This window comes from Cygnus atratus, chromosome 1 (assembly GCF_013377495.2).
Source record: "Cygnus atratus isolate AKBS03 ecotype Queensland, Australia chromosome 1, CAtr_DNAZoo_HiC_assembly, whole genome shotgun sequence".
NCBI lineage: Eukaryota > Metazoa > Chordata > Aves > Anseriformes > Anatidae > Cygnus > Cygnus atratus.
Window position 1 is genome coordinate 7,191,028 of NC_066362.1, and position 15,777 is coordinate 7,206,804.

At 48.2% G+C, this 15,777-nt stretch overlaps 1 protein-coding gene across 10 annotated transcripts in view; it reads right to left on the minus strand.

Moving 5' to 3' along the window:
* FRMD4A (FERM domain containing 4A) overlaps positions 1–15,777 on the minus strand; it is a 208,531-nt gene that overhangs the window by 39,188 nt on the left and 153,566 nt on the right. For all 10 annotated transcript variants that reach the window (XR_004779106.2, XM_035549545.2, XM_035549542.2 and 7 more), the window contains exon 11: positions 14,255–14,341. Coding sequence is in view for 9 of the 10 variants with exons in the window: in XM_035549545.2 (XP_035405438.1) it covers positions 14,255–14,341 (87 nt within the window). In the remaining variant the exon portion in view is untranslated. The remainder of the gene's footprint in view (positions 1–14,254; positions 14,342–15,777) is intronic.

The following is a 15,777-nucleotide window of genomic DNA, read 5'->3' on the forward strand; positions in this document are numbered from 1 at the left end:
ATTTGATTTTTTTTTTTTTCCCTTCCAGGGTGGGCAGCTGGGCTGCGTGCGGCTGATCCCACAGGGCGTGGGCACAGCAGACCTCCGGGGGGGGGGGGGGGGGCGGGGGGCGAAGGCAGCCTCCCTTTGTAGGGCAGATATTCGGGGTGCGGGTCGCTGTCGGGGTGCTGGGTCCCCAGCCCGGCTTTGACCCCAGCTGGCGTCGTCTCCAAGCACGATGCAGACAAAACCAACGGTGTGGTTAATAGGCAAACGGGGGCTCGGGCTGGGTGACGGACCCAAGCTCGGGCAGGGGGAAAATTCAGCTCCCCCGGGTGCTCGCCCAGTGCCCGCAGCGCTGAGCAGGCGTGGGTAGGTCGCAGGGACCCTGCCTGCCCTCTGCGTGCGCGTGCACCGGGTGCTGGGACACCACAGAGGCCAAAACCCCAAACCCACACCGTGCCCCAAACCCGCACCTTGCTCAGGGGTCCCTGCTCCCGAGCATCCCACCCCCGGGGCAGGAGGGAGGACAGCGGAGAAGCAGCGGGAATAAAACGACCGCAAAATAAAATGACCGCTGCGGGCAGGTCCGCCGACCTCTCCCCATCTTTACCGAGGAGTTACCCCAAACCGAAATGCTGCCTTCCAGGTTGTTTCTTGCACATCGCCTTCCCCTGTGCTGCCCCGAGCACAGAGGGAGGCTCGGGGCTGCTTCCCTCCGCCAGGAGCAGAGCCAGCAGAGCTTTCCCTGATTTATACTCCCTCTGCCACTACAGGCAGCTTCTGTTGAGTTCCTGTCCGACCCCCAAGGAAGGAGCTGGCTCCTGCCACGCCAAGATAAGCTGCTTGCCAGTGTCAGCACTCCGCAGAGGAGTAAACAGGAGGCGTGATTTGATTTGCACTGATTAGGCTTCTAGTGGAGGTGAGATCTAGAAAATAAAGCAAGCCACAGCGGGGACCCGGACGTTTTCTCTTCACTAGGGGCACGAGCATTGGGAATAGTTGTGTTTGTAGGAGCTTCCAGGTGTCGTCGTTCTGTATTTTGCTTTTTTTTTTTTTTTCTTTTCTTTCTACAACTGGACGGAAGGGTGGGGGCTGTGAGAGCCCCGCTGTGCTACAATTTCTGCGCCCCCCCCAGGGCACGCAGTTGCTCGGTGCCCCCGGGGTCGTTCCCATGGTGGGAGGACAAGGGAGGAGGGGAGCCAAGAGGGACAGGGAGCTCGAAGGGCTGGGTTTTACGCCGTCCTTAGAGGGCTGATTGATTCCTCCCACGGAAAAATGAATCGCTGCGTAAAAGCCACGGTGACCGAACGGAGCACAGAAATACCTACCATCTTCCCCGCCGAGAGAGGACGGGCTTGGGGTGAAAGGGTTAAGCCGGGAACTGTGATCTGAATGTGAATTCTGTCTCCCCTACCAGCCCTCAGCGCGCTTCAGCTGAGCTTCAAAGGCTCCAAAAGGCAGTTTGGGGCCCAAACTCCCGCTGACAACAACAGGGGTCAAGCAGGAGACCGCCACGTGGGCCTCCGCGCGTCCAGATGCCCGTGCGTACCGCGGGGGGGGGGGGGGGGAACAGGGCCGCGCTGCGCAGCATGCGGAGGGGACGTGTCTGGGAGGCGCTCAGACGTGTGGAACCCATAAGCGGCTCAAAACCCGGCGGTTGACACCCTCCAGAAAATCTCCCCCTGTCCCTGCGTCCCCTGCTGTCATTCTGGCGTGGCGCAATGGGAATTGGAAACCTTTTTCCGAGCTGCTGGCAGCCGCTCTCCTCGGATGCGCTGTGCGGGTAGACGCGGGGATTTCCTATCGCCACCCTCCTCCGTGCGGCTCTGCCCCCGTGCCCTAACCCTGTCCCGTTTCGTCCTCTAACAAACCTCCCGGTGCTCGGCTCCTTAGCTGCAGCTCCGTTTCCCTTCGATGATTAACTCCAACTGTCCAAACACCCACGGCTCCGGGGGAGCTGTCAGATGGCCAAGCGCAGGCACCCAGGGCCATTTCTCGTGCCCTGGGGTGCCCCAAAAGATCCCCGCCGCTGTCCCAGGGGGGAGCAGGACCCCTGTAGGGCCGGTGCCGTGTGTGCCAGCCCCACACAGATGTCTTGGATACCCAGCAGTGCCCAAAACGGCATTTAACACCTACATTTTGGGCACCGGAGCAGCTCCCCAGGTCACTGCACTTTCATATTTAGTTTCTCTGTTTTCCTTGGCGGGGTAGAGAAGGAGGCAAGCCTGGGCTCTTAGGATGGAAGGGGTGAACGTGACCCCGCAGCTTGAGTTTGGGTCTTTTTGCCACAGCACCACTCTCTCGGATGTGTATACGTTCATTTTACCGCTGCCATAACCGTGCTCTCCCTTTGCTGCCCAAATATTATTCCGCAGCCTCCCACTCGTTTTGCCCGTGTTGATCCGAGAGGATCTCACCCTTCCTCCACGGAAGGAATCCCACCTGCACAAACGTGACTACCCACAAGAAAGCACCCGCCATCCCGTTAGTGGATCACAACCCCGCAGGAGGAACAAATGCCTGATCTCTCCTCATGGAAGCAAGCTGTTCCCTTCGCCGGTTGCCCGGCTTACGCACGGTTTCCAATTGATGCCGTTAATTCGGTGCCAGATGCACGAGGTGCCATTAGTGGGTCTTAAATGGAAGCGTAATTTTTACCCGTCAAGATCCTTTTACCACGCCGGTGCTCGCAACCTTCACTGGGGAGTAAGAGCCGCAGCAGGGAGCTGGTCGTAATTTCAGCACAGTCTCGTGGAAATGCGGCGACAACGGATGCGTGCAGGTTTTGGAGAGCCAGTTTTGGGCTTAGTTTGAGCCAAAGCATCCAAGCTCATGGCAGATTTGCCTCTTCCCACACAGAAGGATTCTGGTTTTGTGACATTTGGCTGTCTTTGGTAGATTTCGGTAGATTCCGCCCTCGTGGGTGGGAAGATCTCTATTGGCTTTCCTGGGGTTGTGTTAGGGGCGCGGGGACCCGAATATTGAGATGGAAAACCACAGGTCTGGGCTTCCTCAGACCAAAGGCACCTCGCAGCAGGGACAGGGACAGCATGGCCCCAACCACGCTGGAAATGAGGCTTAAGGAGAAAGTCCCTCGGTAACACAGCATGTCCCTGAGAGCTCAGCTCCCCGGCCCTTTAGAAGCTGCTCTCACTCGGAGCCTGCAGACAAGGGGCCAATTAGTGGGGCTTGCGGCGGGGCGAGCCTCTGTGATGTGGTAGTTTGCCCCCTGGGATCTCTTCTGAGGTCAGCAGCCCGCTTTGGATCGTGCAGCAGCGGGCAGCTTTCAGATGGGAACAATTTTTGGTAGTTGCCATCATTACAGGCTGCACATGAGCTCATTCAGTCCTCGCTAGACGCTTAAGGAAGTCTCCCCGAGACGGGCTTTTGAGCACAGCTGCACACAAGAGAGTGGGAAAGGGGCTCCTAAAAGAGAAGAGAATTGCCCTTTTTCCCTCTTCCTGTGAGTCAGAGAGATTGCACGGAGGGCTCTGATTCATCCTGACAGTACAACTGGAACCAGAGCTATCGCTTGATTTTGCAAGGCTGCTTATCAACCTGCAAACATCCGAGGGGCAGCCCGGGGAATAATTGTTCCCGATCGGACCACGCGTGCTGTTTCAGATGCTCTGGGGGGGGCTACGGTGGGGAAAGCAGTACCAGAATTGTTTTAATTTTTTTTTTTAATTTATTTTTATTTTTCCAAAGCTGGCAGCTTAGAAAAGGAGCCAGGGAGGGACCCGAGCCCTCCACGGTGTGTTGTGGGGAATTCAGGTGCAAGCTACAGGAATATTCTGGTTGCAAAGCCCTTCCATGAGGCTGACAGGCTCGCCAGGCACCAGATGTTTGCGACTGGTTACAAAGAGCTGCAGTCAAAGCCCTTCAGACGCAAGCTCCTTTTGTGAGCGCGCTTGTGGTTTGCTAGCTGCTCCCTGATTAAGCTGAGCCTGGAGGAGAGGAGGCCCGGGGATCTGCATCCATTTCAGCCGTGTGAGCCTGAAGTGGGTTTTTACCACTTTTATTGACTGTGGGGCCGGCGCGGTGGAGTTTGCACACAGCAGGAGGTAGGGTCAGCGCGAGAGCACGTGAAGAATGCCAGAGGCTCCTGATAAAGGAGGGAAGGTGTTTTTTGAATGAGCAGAGGGGAGCGTTTCTGGCTTGGTCCCTCATGCCCTGGTGTGGGGAGCAGAGTTAATCAGTGCTAGACACTCTGTAGCTCGTGGCAGGGACAGGAGAGAGGATTTCTGAAAGGCAGCAAAGGTGGTTGGTGCCCAGTGCTCTCTGGATTCAGGTTCCTAACGAAATATGCCCAGCTACTCCCACTTGGAGCAATTCTCAGGCTTCTCTGCCCCGCGGTGGGGCAGGGTCCCTGATGCTGTGCCCAGAAGAGCTGGATTTGGCACTGAGCTGGGCAGTGTGCACTGGTAGGTCTTGTGGGGACACAGTGGGAAGCAGCAGTGAAGGGTGGTCAAACACTAGGGCCGTGAGTAACCTGACTTATGTGGGAAGCTGGCCCAAATTTGAGCAGGAGGCTGGGCCAGGGACCTCCAAATGCCTCTTTGACCTGGATTTCTCTTTGTAAGCATCTAATGAATGACCTGCTGTGACTCCTGTTGGACTCACTGACCTACGTGGCATCTCCCAGTCCTTCAAGTCTTTCGGCTTCGTAGATGATTAATGCCTCATTAAGTCACCCTATGCAGAAGGAGCAATCGTCCCTCTAAATGCACGGATCACCACCGTAGCACCTAGACTGGGCGCTCTGAGAACCTTCTAGGAAAGGCAGGGAAATAACGTGGCACGTTCCTGACAGCTCAAATGCAACCCTTTTACTCTCCTGTGCTATGGGCAAGACCCAACCCGGGAGGATATCCTGGTACTAAAACTGGTACTAAACAATGAAACTAAACAATGAGAGTCTTTTCGCACAGCTTGCTTGAGTAAAGCTCCAAACTCCCAAGTCTTTTTTTTTTTTTTTTTTCCATCCAGTTTAAAGACAAAGCAAACACAACAAAAAAAATTCCTCCTTGGAAATGTAATTCCCTCCTCCGAACAAACCAGCAAGCAAAATTCTAGGGTCTGAGTTATGCAGGAGGTCAGGGTGGAGGCTCTGAGCGGTCCCTTTCTGGCTTTAAGCTCTATGGCAGTCACGGCTCCAGCAAAGTCAATGGCAGTTTTGTCCCAGTGATTTCAGCGGGGCCATGGTTTCCGGCCATGGATTTGTGTTCTGCCTCAAGCCAGTCCTGCTCCCATCAATCATACCTCTGTCAAACTAGCTAGAGTGAACGAGGAAGGGTTTGATCCAGGCCGAGCACCATCTCGGCTCAAACAAACAGGATCTTGTTTCGCTGGCAGATTTACCAAGAGATTTCCACGGGCTGTCACCTGTGAATTAGCATGACCCAGTGCTCAGGGTGCCCCCCGGGTCAGGAGATGAGGACGCTGCTGCACTGTAACTTAGCCCTCTCTCCTGCCATGCTTCCATTCATTCCTGTACTTCTATTAGTTTGGGGCGTTTTTTTCTCTTTTCTGGAACAAAAAAATAAAAGGTTTCCTGTGTGGTTTGATGTGGGGAAACAACCCCACCAATGATCTTCCCAGAGGCTCGCTGTCCTCCCTTCCCCCAAGGAATGAGAGAGAGGTTTGGCTAAGCAAGACTTTTGGTGGTCTGTCAACAGTCCCAGCTCACTATCTAATTACTTCTTCCCCTCAGGCTTTGGGACTCTTTCTTTTTTTTTTTTTTTTTTGGCCAAACAGGCAAACCGTTTCTGGTCCAACTTGAGATCCTTTTTGCTGCGTGCTGTTCTCATGGGACCACACCACCCCAACAAACAATTCTGGCCTGACCAAGCAGAAATTGCATCTAGATCTATATAATCACCACTCCGCCTTCATTTCCATTATGGAGACAATTCCCTATTAAATTTCAAAGTGGTTTACTGGCTCGGAGTGACAGTAAAGCATCAGATCTCAGAGCGAAGAGCCGTTATTTGGACAAAGCATTATTTGCCTACATCATTTACTTGATATTTGTGTCTATAACTGTATACAGACCGGGAGATCAGACTTTGATCTTATATCCGACCAAATCCACCTACAATGCGCATACATTTGGCAGACGCTGTTAGCTGTTGCGTTGCTGTCACCATGCTGAGTGCATCTTGATCAATATGTCTATAGAGAACTTTTCTTATTGATTTTTATAAATGATTTTTCTCCTTTTTCTCCTCTACGTGCGCATCAAAGTGACTTTCTGCACTGAAGATCTCTCCTTTCTGACGCAACGTTCTACGTATTGCATAAAGGATGCCCAAGCTATTGCCCATGAGTCAGCTATGGCTCACTCTAATGATTTATGCCACTCATCTTGCCTGAAGATCCCCTTGCCTTCTCTAGCAGTGTGACTAAAGGGGATTGGACTAGATGATTGAGGACTAAGGGATTGGACTAGACGATCTTTCAAGGTCCCTTCCAATCCCTAACATTCTGTAAAGCACATCCACCTTGGAACCAAAACACAGGAACACCCACCCCATGCCCAGTCATGGGATGACGATGCACAAGCCTATCGGATTGTGTGCCTGAAAATACACCTGTGACGCAGGGTGTCTGTATCTAGGGTCCTACAACAGCAGCAATCCCATACACATGGCAATGGGCTGCCATGCATGACCTTCTGAGCCTTCTGCCCAGCCACTCACTTCAAGACGCCTCGTATTTGCAGCCACTGAACTCCTGCCTGCCTTCACCTCGTGATAGAGATGTCCAGACCTTCGGAGCAGCAAGTCCTGGTGAACTGAGACAGCATTTGGGAAGGGTGGGGTACGTGGGGAGCCTGCTGCCACTTCAGAGCCGAGCACAAGTGCTTGAGGAAGCCTCGGTCTCGCTCCAGATCTCTGCCATAACTCCAGGGTGCTGAGCTCCAATTTGTTCCACTTTGTGCTGTCAGAGTGATTTGTCTTTGCATCTTGTTGAAGCTCCTGCTGTGCGCGGCAGAATCATTTAGGACGGCGGCTGCTTTTATAGAGAATTACCCTTTAAGATCTGAATATGACACTTAGAGCAAGTGAATTTTACTTTGATGGGTACTCCTGTATTTAATGGCGGCCGTGGGATTGACTTGGCTGCAGCAGAGGATAGGACCTGATGCTGTAGCCTTTGTGAATGTGGATTCTTGCAGCAAACCCCGGGACTTTATGCCTGACAGTATCACCACGGTACACATACACCGAACCACCAAAATAGTGCTGGCTTGCTTATAAGACAGCAGTGCCCCAGACTATGTGTTAGTGCTTACAAGCATTATAGGTGATCAAGGTACTTACCTACCTCGACAATGGAAACTGAGCATGACTGTAGTATGACTAGCTAACGCATTTTTAAAAGTCGCTTTACCTAGCCAGTCTCCTTAGTTGCTGCCTCCTTAGTTGTCTGAGATCAGCCCTGTTTGGAAGAGACACTGAGCCAAACTTTTACTAGCTTATATGAGAAGAAGTGGTGCTTATGACCTATATGCACCCTGTAGTTAATTCATCCTGATTCAAACAAGACAAATTCCATGGAGCCAACTCTGTCTTATTCTGAGCTGTGAAGACCTCGTCTCACTCCACAAAGTTGTTGTGTAGGTTAATGATAGTTTCTTTCTCTGGCCACTGTGATTTATGCAGCCTGCACCCATACCCAGCTCCCTACAGCTGTGCTGCTGATGCTGACTGTGGGCCAGATGGTGAACGGGATTGGGAACTGATCAAGGTTAAAAGTGGCTGCTCTTTTTTGGCTGGGTTACGCTGAGCTCTGATCACTTTGCTGGGGCAGTTTCCTTCTCTGGACTGGGATGGGATAGGAGAGTGATGAAGGCCACTTAAGCTGGTACTGCTGCCAGAAGAAATGTTCCCTAAATCACAGCCTAGTGCCATGCCCAGCCAAACCCCATGGAAATTCTCCATCCTGGGGACAAAATCCTACTTTCCAGTCCAATGTGCTCTGATCTGATTTATTCATCTCCAGTGCTCTTGGCAATTTTTTGGGACAGTGGGGTGCAGTGGCAAGGCTGAGGTGGGTGCTGAGGACAGGTGGAGGCAGAAAGCAAAAAGGAGAAAAGCCTGGTGCTGGGTGGCGGGCACTCCAACCTGAAGCAAGCAGCCTCAAAAAAGGTGCTACCGAGGCCATGGTCTCCTGCATAACAGCAATGGGATAAGCCATTTCAGCAGGAAAAGGTCTTAAACTGTGGCTGCTCTTCGGTGGTCACAGGTCTGGGTCTTAGATTTTGATACATAAGGAAATGGGGTGAGCAACCTCCTCCACGAGAAGGAACAGCAGGGTGAGAAACCTCACTTTATGTATGTCTCCCTCCTCCAGTGCACCACATTTCCAAGCACTAAACCAAGACTGAATTACTGCACTATAAAATGAGCTGAACCTGCCGTGACCTGAAGACTGGTTCAGTTTACAGCCAAGTCCATAATCCAAAAAGCACGAAGGATCAGCAAAGGGAAGAGAAATAAAAATGTTGAGCAGAAGGAGCCAGCAGGTAGTCCTTAACAGTCAGCTAATCACGGTGAATAATTTATTACAGCAATGCCACTGAGACTCCACTAGCTTTTAAACCAGCATTTCCTGGAAATGTTTTCTGTTCCTCTCGCATCACTTGTAAATTTTAAATATTTCATCCCTGTGCGCTATGCAAAGATGTTTGCAAATGTCTTAGGAAATGATGCTGTTCCAAGAAGAGCCCAATCAGCCACGAGGACAATACGCTGTGTCTGACCCTAGCTGATTGTGGATGTGTTAGAGAAAGGCCAGCCTTTTCGGAATACACCCCGGGGCATGCCAGTGAGAGGAGTGCTACACATGCTCCATGCCTCTGACAACAGAAACCAACTTGCTGCCAAATCAAACACCCTCCATGAGCGTGAGGGTTTATAGCACCTCTCAAAATCCTGTCTGAATATTACCAATTCAGCATTTTGACTCTGGATTGAGGGGTCTCCTACACCCACTTTCAGTCTTACCTTTAACCTTTCTATGCTCTTTATCTTTAATGTATCACGTGGCAAGGAGTTATGCAAATGAATTGGGCTCCCTTTAACTTATTTGAAATTCACGTTTCTTTTGCCTTTTTGACTGTTCTGATGGTCTTCTACGATCAGCCAAGATAGGGACCAATTTGTCAGCTTCTTCGTCCCCAGCATTCATTAGTTTCTATAAATTTCACATCAAGCCCTACTCTATGTTTTTTTAAGTTACTGGTCTGTCATTCCTTCACCACAGGAAGCACAAGTTTAACCACTCCATCAATGAAATTACTGACTTGACAGTGGTTCATTATGCCCTAAAGCAGAGAGGATCGCTATTTGTTCTGCAATAAAAAGGCTCTTAATTAGGCTGTTGCTCCTCCTGTGCAAATATCTCATTTTGCCTCTGGAACTGGGAAAGTTCACTCTATCTCTTGCTGTTTGGAAAAGGCCAAGTGACATCACACAGCAATCTCTCACTTTCTGGACAAAATTAATGCGCTGATTATTTTGTTCCTGCTGGTGACGAGCAGGTGATTTGTCTCTAATCAGACACGTAGAGCCACTGATTTTACCTGTGCTTTGTATTGCTTGGCAGGATGGGTCCAGCTCAGCTCTTCTTTTCACATGTGTAAATCAAGCTGTTACTGTTGTTTTGGATTTACAACAAATACCACATATTAAATTCTTCTGTAATGAGAGTCCATAGTTTTGTGGTGACATTACAGCAAGGGATAAAGTATTTTCACAGCATGTTTCATTTGATCTCAGAGAAAGGATAACGTGGGGAAGAAATGGCAGGAATGGACGTTTGGCTGTCACAGGGGAAATTTTTGTCAAGCTACATCTGAATTTTGGGATACCCCACATTTTATCTTGTTTCCAAAACTATTCTTTTTGGATTCTCTTCAGTCAACCAGAGAATGAGAACACTGATAATGTTCATGAGCCTGAGAAAATGGCTCACCCTAAGTTTCTTAGCCACTAGCTTTCCGTGAAAGAAAATCGGATAACACCAAATAGTGGTGTATCTTTCAGAGCAACCAAACCGTACCAGGCTCTCTTTAAGGTCATTTTATTTTTGGTGGTAAGTTAAACAATTCATGTGTCTGTTTGTTGGCCATATGGAAGTCCTTTGGCTGACTTTGTTAAACATTCATTCTTCAGCTTAGAGTTAATTGTTTGCTAACTGTTAAGCTTGTGTGCATTGAAAGATGCCTTTGGGCTCTTACGGCAGTGCTAATATCCCCCTAGAAAAACAGAGACGTGCCTAGTGCTACTGCAACTGCTTGAACATGCAGATCTCACAGCTACAGGCTACACCGCTGCTGCTTCATGCATGGGTCTCTCGGGATGGAGTGGAGTTACGTTCCTACCTGCTGGTTAAAATGAACAAACCCCATACGTGGACAATATAGCCACAGAGAGGCTTATTCTTTCTGAAGACCTGGCTCCAAAGAATTTGCTTTGGTTTATCATGAATTTTGGAAGGTGCTGACCCAAGATGGTGGGTCTTGAGCCCAGCAGGACAGTTACTCCTTTGTGATGTGCTTTTTCAAGGCACACCAGGACTTGAAGGGCCCTTTCCCTTCACAAGGAAGAGTTTGTAGAAGCTACATCTTCACCAATATAGAGGGAGATGGATTCTATCCATCCCAGAGGCTGTGAACCACTGCTACAAAAACGACCCAAGTTCTGCAAGCCACTAGTGAACTTCCAGCATGCCTCGACATCCTGGAGGACATTCAGGACACCATCTAGCAGGACATTCTCAAGCAGGACAGAAGCCATCTTTCCACTTGATATTCTCTTCTTTTTCAGCTGTGGTGATGAATTTTGTAATGTGTACTCAAATGAGACTGAAACTTTTGCATTTATTTAGTACCTAAGAATGAACTGCTGTCTGATCATAACTGATATGGACCAAATCTGTGTTTGAGCAGGGAACATTTCAGAGGCAGCCTTTGGCAGGACTCACTGAGCCTGTGAGCTAGCCCCTGAACATACAGGAGAAAACCAGAAGGGAGAACGATATGCCTCAAAGTGATGGCTTTGGTTAGCTTTGGGGCTCCCACAGAATGAGGCAGGAGGGAACATAAAAATAGCAGCACAGAGTCACATTAGGCTCTGCAGCCCAGCACAAGCTGCATTCCAGTTTAATAGCCCTGCATTCCTGTCTGAACCACCTCAAACTAGGTGCCAGATACCCATCTCAGCTGCGCCCCCAGTAATGCTGGAGGACTTCTGCCTCTACTGCCAGCAAGATCAGGTTCTGGCCCAATGTCAGCGCCAATTCTCCTCTCTGGACTCATCCAACTCGCTGACAAACCTAGTTAGCTTTCTGGAGACACGTGGCTGATTTACTTCAGCAATTTAATAAAAACATGGTTTTGACTGCCTGCTAATGGGATCGCCCGAGATAGGCTCAGCTGCTTAGTGTGGGTTACAGTTTCACTTGCAAACACACTAAGCATGGAAATCTATCTAGGATGACATCATAGAAAAACATTACCATCTCCCTTATAAGACAATCAAGGTTTTTGTATGCATTTAATATATATGTCTTGCTTTCAGCTGGTTTCTCCCTACAATTTTCTGCTTGTGTTTCTTCCAGGGAGACTTATTTTTCCGTTGCATTTTTTCAGTTTGTTTCTGGTGTTGGCAATGTGCGGGGATGAAATGATAAATATCAGAAAAGACATAATCTACTCCCTCCTCCCCTCTAATTTTACCTTGCAGAAAAGTACATCAAAGCTTGCCCCTCCCCTTTGCACAGCGGAGACTTGAACCAGCCCATTCTGGTACAGTGAAATGAACCAGATCCTATGGTAGGCTCCCAGATACCAGGGTTATCAAGTGCAATTTTACAATTTAATTACCAGAGAATTAAACACTGCGCTTCACTGAGGCAGTTGGGTTGCTCTTGCCAGAGGGTTTTACCACCTGCGTGGGGTAAGAAGTCTTTTATACTTGGTCTACCGAGGGTAAAAGCACACGAGCGAAATTTTGAAGCCTCAGCCACTCTGTACATGTCCTGTCCCTGCTTTAGGCTGTGCATTTTGGAATATCCCTGCTAATATACAGGGTTAGAGAGGATCATCATCATGTTCATTTAGGCTGCCTTTTCACTGCTGTTGTCTCTGGATTGTGGCAATGAACAAATTCGAGCCTGGAAATTCCTACTCTCCCCTCCCACCCAGCCTTCCCTCCCACATTTGTGACCACTTCTGCTAAGCTGCAGAAATTCTCAGTGGTTTATACATAAGGTGGTGTTAATGTTTGTAGTTTCCTGGATTTCAAACATAATTTGCTGAGAAAAAAAAATCTGAATAAAGAGAAAACCCTAGTTTTTAGGATTATGCTTGGAGAAAAAGGGTGGGAGATGCCTACAGTCTTTCTGATTCTAGAGGCAATGCAAGAGCTAGAGATAGGTTAGGGGGAACACAGAGAGCCCAGCCAACATGCTTTCAAGCTCTAAATCCAGTGCTACAGACCAGCTCGCCATGTGAAGCCAAGAAAAAAGTAGAGAAGCCAAGAAAGGAGATTTGACTCTTCAGGTGGAAATGGATGTCTTATCTCATGAAGCTGGAGTACCTAGACTCCTTTCTTCTTTCTTCCGATGCTCTCCCCTAACCCCCTCATCCCATCAGGGCTGATAAAAAATGCTATAGCTTCTGAATGGTTGGGTCCTGCCATGGCAAGGCACTGTTTTCCTCCAAAGAAATGTTTCTGTCACTAAGACTGACCTCTGAAGGCGTGTCTTAAGGACATATCTTCCCTAGGGGGTTGGCACTGTTGGAGATGTGTGGGTGCAAACATCTAGTCTAGGCATGTTTTATCATGTGTGAGTACGACTTGCCCTGCAGGTAATGATTGATCCCAAACAGATATGTCTTTTAGAGCACAGATGCTCCTTCCTCCGCTCATCCTCATTCACTCCTTCAGTGAGTAAAAAGCCCTGTGAATATCCTTCAGTGAATAAAAGGTTAATCAAAGAGCCTACCACCACCTGCTGCCTCCTTAGCAGTTATTTTTTCTACCAAACCCTTGCTTTTAGTTTATTTTAACAGAAGATGCTATCCTTGAGGACCAGGCAATGTATAACTTGTATGTGATTAGAGGAGGTAAAAGAAAGGGAAGGGGACACCTTGGCACAGAGATGATGCAAGGATAAATGCAATGTGTTAATTCAGCATTTTCATCTCCAGAAGAGCTGCCTAGTTGCTCTGAATCTTCCAGTTCTGAACAGTCGCCTGCAAGCAAGCCTCAGACCTTTTCTCCTGACATCTCCACAGGTTTTCAATACAACGAATACTGTTGCTAATACACTGTGCATACCAGCCTGCAGGGTATGGGCTCAGAGATGAGCTTTTTTGGTACTAGATTGCATCCCATGTAGCAATATCAGAACACATGGGTCTGCCTGGTTGGGTGAACTCAGGAGATCAAAACCATTCTCCTCCCAAATGAACTGGGTAGCTGGATTTCTCAAAAGCAGCTTGGTAGGACTGAGACAAACCCTGATTTTCAGATGCGTTGAAAGTCTCACTAAAAATAGCAACAAAGACACCGGAACAGCCAGTCATCAATGACTAAGCACTAGTTTTATGAACAGATCTTCATGTGCTCCGCCTTGATTTGTGAACTGTCTCAAAGTAAAGTTCCTAAACAAATCAGATACTGGACAGAAACCTTTTAATGCATTTTCTTTAGGCATGTGATGAAAGTCTTCTTGCCCCATTAGCTTGACATTAACTCTTCAGCTGGTAAAATTGTTGCTTGTCAAATGTAATGCTACTCTGGGGAGAACCATGTGATCTTTTCTTTTTGTAATACATGGAAGAAGCTTTCCTGTCTCGTCTTCCCTCCCCCTCTCTCAGACTATTTATGGCTTGACAACAGACTGTTAGAAGGTGCTTAGGTCAGCTAAGCACCTTCAGTCCCACCACAGTTACCAGGTTGAAAGGTCTGCAGCACCACCTGAGAGCATCAGTCCTACTGTTCCCATTTATGTCTTATGAACCATGCTATGAAGAAGGATAAGGCACAAGATTAAATGTCCCCCCACACCACAGCATTTAATAAGTGAAGAGCTCCTTTTGTCCATTGATTCTCTGCAGATATTCAAAGTTTGGGAGAAACTTAACATCCTTCAAAATCACAAGAATCAATGCCAGCACTTGCCATACATCACACCCTCAATTCAAGCTATAACATGAGAGGCAAGCCCAGACCTTAACAGAAAAGTAAACACTTACCTTTCTTGGTTTCACTTTGTCATGGTAGTCATATTGAAAAATTCCTTTGTAGCTAAGTCCTAACCACCAAGGAATTCCCTGCTTGTCCTGAAAGAAAAAAATAGAGCTAAATTGAATGGGAAGAGGAAATGCTGGAGATTTCCTGGGTTGTTTTTCAAGGTAAATATTTGTTTCTAAGCAATGTCCTTGAATGTCATGGGTGCCATTAAATGGCCCTGGCTGAATTACCTCAAGTCGCAAAGCTCCTTGGTATTAAAGAGAGATCTTTTTCACTTGTAGCTATGACATCTAAAACCATTTAGAATGCATCACCTGCGATCAAGTTACTCAAAATGCTGCCAGGGGAGGTTTGGCATTAGTCCCTTGTGCAGCGGTACATCCTCTTTCTCTGCCCTGTAAATTATTCAGTCCAAACACTCAGAGATCGGAGAGGAAGGAAAGAGAATCAGCCAGCTGACTTGAATTATGTGGAGGGATTTTAGCATTAATCTTGAAAATGAAGCAGTAATGGGATCTGAGAGCTACCAAGTGATAAGGTCTGACAGGCTTGGACCCAACTGCTTTGTGTCTGAGTGTGCAATAAAATGGCCTTGTGGAGTAATGGCTGATATCTGATACTAGCCCCTTAGCAATTTACTGAACTGGAGTCCTCAATGAAATTACATCTGTTCTGTTAATGTGATAAAGAAAGGCAGGGTAAAACCCAGCTAAACCAAAACCCCCACATCAAGCAGAAGCAAAACCTATTATGTGCAATATTTGTTGCCTCACTGATGCTCACTGGCATTTACTGATCATGGAGAGTTCACTGGAACAGCTCTCAAGAGTTTGCAGGCTTAGACATGCAGCCCAATCCATCCGATCTTCCTTGGTCTGGAGTAGTCCAAGAGATGTAGAGGCTGTTGGAGTGACCCTAGCCTCTGGTAAAAGATGAGGCTAATGTGTTTCGCAAAATTCCTTGCACATTAGCAGGAACAGACCAGGAAAGCACATCTCCCTGAGACAGGTACTGTCAGATATTTGTGTTTTTATGGTAGCCCATGTGTGGGAGATGTATGCAAAACCATATGATCTGTGCAGAGAGATAATGATGAAACATATCAAAACTTCAGGGGTGATAAATGGGGGAATATGCTGTGGGGGGTGTGGATCTAGCTTTCTCTATATGCTTATTGATTTCTCTGCTTAAGAAAAATAATAACCCTACACAGCTGGTCAGGTAGGGAACCAGTGATAATAGTATGAGACTGCAAGATTTGGTGATAAATCACTAAACAAATGAAATAAGGAATTTCAGGAATACCTGCATGAAATTCACACAGTTAGAAGTAGAGAATGGTTTTGTGGGTGGAGGCGTGGAACATGTCATCCCTAGAATACAGTCTAGTGCTTTGGCATTAAAAAGATGTACTATAACTGTATCCATCTACCTATATCTCAAGTGAAGGGAGCTGGTGTCCGCAGATTATTGCTGGCGCTAGTTAGTTGCTCTTGGATGTGCAGGTTAGGAAAAATCCGACCTC